The sequence below is a fragment of the Helobdella robusta genome, assembly GCF_000326865.2.
Source record: "Helobdella robusta unplaced genomic scaffold HELROscaffold_112, whole genome shotgun sequence".
NCBI lineage: Eukaryota > Metazoa > Annelida > Clitellata > Rhynchobdellida > Glossiphoniidae > Helobdella > Helobdella robusta.
Genome location: NW_008703630.1, coordinates 256,027 through 262,094, shown reverse-complemented (window position 1 = coordinate 262,094; position 6,068 = coordinate 256,027). Strand labels below are relative to the sequence as shown.

The window sequence follows — 6,068 nt, the reverse complement described above, 5'->3', positions numbered from 1 at the left end:
TATAAAATTTTGTTCAAGCGCTCCTATGAAGTTGACGCATAGTTTGGTTGGAACACCCTGATAACAAGACTGTCAGAGTTTTTGGATTTATAGTTAATTGCAAACTACTTTACTACTTTATATTCACCAATAAGATTGTTTTATTTCAAAATTTCAAAGCTGAACATTTTATTTGTTCATTTCAATTGAATAAAATGACGACGCGGCACGCTTCCATGCAATATAAGTGCTTTCTATCTGCTAATCGCCAACGGTGCAGTTTTGTTAGTGTAATTGATTGCTGTGGGTTTTCATGTAAATAATGCTGTTATTAATTTCTATGGAAACCTTCGATTTCACCAACATCTGATGGAATGTTTTAGGACCTTATGAATATTCTTTATTGTTCGTTAAGCCGGTCATAAATATTAATAAGGGCCAAGCTAAATCAACACAGTTTGACACGATCTTGTTAATTATTAAATTGACAGTTACTAAAGTAGTGTTAATTGAATTTGCAATTTCTATCATAAATGCTGTTCTAGGTGTGGCCTAGTTAGATCATGATCATTAGGACAGAAGCCATATTGAAATAAGATTGGCAAAACTTTACATTAGTACTTCAAATTAAAAACGAAATTTGAGACAGTGATGTAATGGAGAGTAATGAAAAATAGGTGTAAAAGTGAATTTTTGTTAATAACGCTAAAAAATTAATTTGAGTAAATTTATACTGATAATTCTAAATAAACAAATTTTTCTTTATGTTCATTTTTTTATTAATTATTGCTTTAGATATATATATATATATATTAAATGTATTTTAATTTTTTTGTTTCCAAAATGTAATGTTACGACATAACTTTTCAATATTAAATGGCTTATTTACTTGGTTATATAGTAAAATTAAAAAATTTAAATTCTGCCGTGACATTTGTATTTATAAATGCATGCATCAAGTTGTGCCTATAGGTGTCCCAAGAACAATTGTTGAAATTGACAAATCAAAAATTATTAAAGCTAAATATCAAAGAGGAAGAAACGTAAATTCTAGAGAAGGGTGGATTCTAAAAAACGATCATCTTCAGCACTTGTTGCAGTTTATATAGATAATTTAAAAGAAATAATATTAACACGTTATTCAAAAATGTTTTAATAAACCAAGTTACCTGTATTTGTGCACACACAAAAATGTTGAGTCTCCTTATTCGTACCAGAACCTTTACTTCTTCCAGAAATTAATTTTCCGTCTTATCCAATTAATAAAACGATGTACCTATTGTCTTCGAAATTGTGTTTAAGATTATTTTTGGTTTTCATAGTTGGTCAATTTAAAAAAACATCCCCATTATATAAAAATATTTTTGGTTATTAAAAATAGTAATTTATTTATGAAGTCTTTTTGTCTTAACTTTGTGGTTGGAATTTTATTCAGTCACATAGAACATTTAAAAATGTTATAACTATATAAATAACCAAAAAAAACTTCAGACAATCGCTTTTCGGATCAGAAACGGAGTATGACACATTTTCCTGCTCCAAATACTTTCTTCTCAAATCAATATAGAAAGCGTCTCTATCATAATAGTCTATCTGTTCAATAAATAAACTTTCTTGTTGTTCATTAAAAATTTTCAGCAGCCTTCCACCAGTTGTTCTACAAATATTACTTGCTTCATCGTAACTATCAACCTTCAAATCTTTACCATTTTTTTATTTAGTGAATTAGCGTTTAAAATTTTAAAATAAATTAAAAAATATTCTTTCAACTCAAGAGTTCTAAATTTTAAAAACTCCGCACCTTCCGGGACGGAAATCCCTACACACGAAAATACACTCAAATTACTTTCATAGCTAAAAACCCATAAAAAGAATCCGCACAAACCAAACAACCTAAACTAAATACACATCACAGTGGTAAGTGGAGCAAGTTCCTCATCGTCTGCATCGGCTCAGTCAGATTGGTCCCCGGCTCCAACTGAGTCTTAGAGGAATTCTTTCTTACTTACCGATTGCAAAGAAATTTTTATTATAGTCGTTTTTGTGTACTGCGGGGTTGTTATGCCTCTTCAGGCAGCTTAAGCATACATATTTTGTCAAATTTTACCCTATTTTGTCTTCTGTTTAATGCGGTTTAACTTTTTCCAAGTCCAAATTATTTATTTTGTTTGCGGTGAATATTGTACAAGAAAAAATAATATTAACAATCATCAAATTCTATTTTTGAGAAGTTTCATTAATAATTTTTATTTTTTATTTGTTTCTTGTCGAAATATCTTCAAATTTTTTCCATTGAAATAAATTTTTTATTTAAAGAAAAAACTTCATTTCAAATTTGTTAAAATAAGCAAAAAATTCACTATTGTAAAAATTTTATCATCTAGTTTAAAAATACTTAACTGAACGATTTTTCATTCAACTTGATAAACTCAATTAAGCTTGAGAAGTCGTAAATCTTGACTTATTTCTTGAAGGGCTGTGTTAATTAACCTTTCTTCTTCTTTATCTTTTTGTTCGAATTATCAACATAATTGCAATAATTACTCTTTTTAAATGACTTTAACTGCATACGATGGCGTTTAGTTTTTGCCAATATTTTCAACGAATTGTTACAACATCTGTTGCTACAAACTTTTTTGAAGTATTTGAAATTTGAAAATAGCTAAAAAATTGTTTTTAATAAATTTGTTAAATATTTTTTCAACTAAAGCAAACATCCAACTTAAATAAAACATTCATGTTTAATATTTACCTACCTACTATTTTTCATACATGAATTTTATATCTCAAAAAAATATAATTTAAAAAATTATAATTTAATATCTATAAAATAGATGAATAAGTTTCATAATCGAGATTTTTCCACTAAAATTACAAAGATTTTCAGTATTTCCATAAAATTTTTATTTAGTATAGAACCGCATCCAGTAATGTCGAAGTTGTTCGTAACGATAATTTGTGCGGTAGCATTTTTAATTAGTGCAAGAAGTAGTTTTGAAAGAGATGACGAAAGAGAGAGTAAGATCATATTGTTTTGTGTCTGTTATAATGTTAATATGTGACTATATAGACATACCTCCAACGCCTAGGAGGATGAATGTAACATTCATCACACTTACAAAAATAAAAACTAAACAAAACAAAAATTAACGTCCAAAAAAAAAACAATAATATTTCTTGACTTTTATATCCTGGAGAGAAAATCGGCAACGTTACGTGAACCCGGACGATAACAGAATTGTATATTATACTCTTGAAGGGCCAATATCCAACGTGTAAGCTTTGAACTTTTTGGTGTCGATTCCGTCAGGTATGTTAATGGATTATGGTCTGTAAAAATTTTGATTTTGGATAGGCAAATCCACGAGCGGAATTTCTGAAGAGCCCAAACTATCGCGTATGCTTCCTTTTCGATCGTGGACCATCGTTTTTGAACATCGGTCAGTTTGCGACTAGCAAACGCAATAGGTTTTTCTTTCTTGTCGTTGCCCCATTGAATTAAACAACAACCTACCGCACATTCGCTTGCATCTGTTATTAATCCAAACTCTCGTTGGTAATCTATGGTGTTCAATACGGTGGCATCCTTCAACTTCTGAATCATCAGATTTAATGCATTCTGATGGTTGGTGGACCATATTATTCGATTCGATGGTGATTTCTTAGTCAACTCGGTGATCGGGTGCATCGTTGCAGCCAGGTTGGGTGTGAATGTTTGAAAATAATTAAAAAATCCAATTAATTTTCGTACCTCTTTTGTAGTCTTTGGTGGTTGTAGCTGATCGAGTACCTGTATCTTTGATGGGTCTACCTCAATTTTTCCGGATCCCACTAGATGACCTAAGAACTTAATTCTCTTCTGCGCAAACCGACATTTGTCTAAATTCAACGTTATTCCGGCATGGGAAATTGTCTGTAAAAAACTTCGAAGGTGTTGGACATGTTCTGACCAACTATTAGAAAACACGGCAATGTCATCAATGTAGGTTTCTGTGAACTGATATATATCTTTCGTAAGTTCCTTCATGGCGCGTGTGAAGGTTACTCCTGCCGACTTCAATCCAAAAGGCATCCTTTTAAATTCAAACAAACCTTCATCGCAAACGAACGCAGTTAACCATCTTGAACTTTCTTGTAAGGGTATTTGCCAATATCCAGATCGTGCATCAAAACAACTGATGAAGTTGGCGTTGCCCACCTTTTGTAGTACGTCCTTTACATCTGGAATTGGAAATCCATCGTTTGTTGAATGTTTGTTAACGTAACGATAATCCACTGCCAAACGTACGCCTCCGTTATTTTTTAACACGCATACCACTGGGCTAACCATCTCACTGTTCGAAGGTACAATGATATCTTGTTCCAACATCTCTTTGAGCTGACGCTTTACTTCCCCCCTGAGTAACTCGGGAATTTTGTAGGCTTTTAAACGTTTGGGTTTAAATCCTTCATTAACTTCAATACGATGTTGCGTTCCTTTAAAAAGTCCTATTTTCGTGGAGAATACGGCTGAGAATTCCTTAATCAAGTCAATCAATTCTCGACTTTCTTGTTTTTCTAGGTCACTAATGTGTATCTCCTCCTCGTTGATTTTTTGTTTGTTTTCCTTCTGTTCTTTTTCATACGTATCTAATACGCCAAAATCTGAATCATTCTCTCGAAGAATAACACAGGTATTGATCATGGCCTCTTCAATTCTTTTATGGAATCCATGAAGTTTATTGGCATGCACATATTTCTTTCCTTCCAACTCAACTAGGTACGAATAAGGTGACTTCACTTTCGCAATAGACGCCGGTCCTTGCCATTGGTTATACCATTTGCTTTTCATCTTCAAGGGTGCGAGCATAATGACCGAGTCGCCGACTTTGAAATGTTTGTCTTTCGTGCGAAGATTGTAATTACGTGTGTAACGCTGCTGTTCCTTCTCTGAATAGTATGCTGCATAATTCTTCGCCAATTCCAGATTGTTTTTAAGATTTTGGAGATATTCTGATCCTCGGCCAACATTTAAAGGAAATTCTCGTTCACCTGTCCAGTTTTCTTTCATCACTGTTAACGGGCCTCTCGGCAACGTTCCATACAATAATGTAAATGGACTTATATGGGTCGTGGCAGAAGGTCGTTCTCTCAAGCACCAAAGTACAAATGGTAATACTTTGTGCCAACTACGTGGATGATCTTTGGCAACCTTGTATATCATCGACTTTAGGGTTCTGTTACATCTTTCAACAACGCCCGAAGCTTCTGGATGTTCGGGTGTGTTAAATCTAGGACAGCACCCCAACCGTTTCAACATCTCCTTTGTGAGTTGACTCGTGAAGTTTGTTCCGCAGTCAGAGCTGATTATTTTTGGAATGGAGTGTGTCATGAATATCTGTAATAAAACTTCACAAGTGGCCTTCGCACTCAACGATCTGAGAGGGTAGGCCATGGGCCAACGCGTGAATAAGTCCACTGCTACCAAAGCGTAATTATATTCCGGTTTAGGTCCTATTTCTGTGATCATCGGTCCAATGCAATCTATCAATGGTAATTCGTCGTTTTGAGGTATCGGTGTGATGGGAACTTGTTGATCTCTTTTAATTGGTGCTCGGAGTTGACAAATCACACACGTTTTACAGTACTGTCGTACCTTTTCTGTCATATCTGGAAACCAGAAATTTAATCCGATACGATAACGCGATGTCTTATACGTCATATGCCCTGCAAATGGGGCATCGTGTCTCAGATGTAATATGGTTTGGATTCTCGAAATTGGGAGACACAATTGTTTTACCTTATGTCCTAATATTTCTTCTCGATGATACAACAGACCCTCTTCTATGAAGAAGTTGTGTTTTCCGGTTTTAGCGTATTCCCAACACCTTTTTAATGATTCACACGCTAGTTGTTCTTCAAGGAGTGTTGATTTTTCAGCAACCGCGCTATCCCTACTTCCCGTCTCTTCTAAATCGGGTTTGTCAACTTCCTGGTCTTCGTCGGTTGATTCTTCTACGTCAGCCGTCGGATCTTGTCTCTTCACTTTTGCTTCATTTACCGACTTCCCTATTTCCCTTTCAACTAGTTGACTTGACGGGGATCCTCAG

General features: G+C 34.0%; 1 protein-coding gene across 1 annotated transcript in view; it reads right to left on the bottom strand.

Moving 5' to 3' along the window:
- Positions 1 to 3,030: 3,030 nt before the first annotated feature.
- The window catches only part of HELRODRAFT_183621 (hypothetical protein), a gene marked incomplete at both ends in the record, with an annotated part of 4,840 nt that continues 1,802 nt past the window's right edge, over positions 3,031 to 6,068 (bottom strand). The window contains 2 exons of the mRNA XM_009013214.1: positions 3,031 to 3,064; positions 5,847 to 5,950. Coding sequence (XP_009011462.1) covers positions 3,031 to 3,064; positions 5,847 to 5,950 — 138 coding nt within the window. The remainder of the gene's footprint in view (positions 3,065 to 5,846; positions 5,951 to 6,068) is intronic.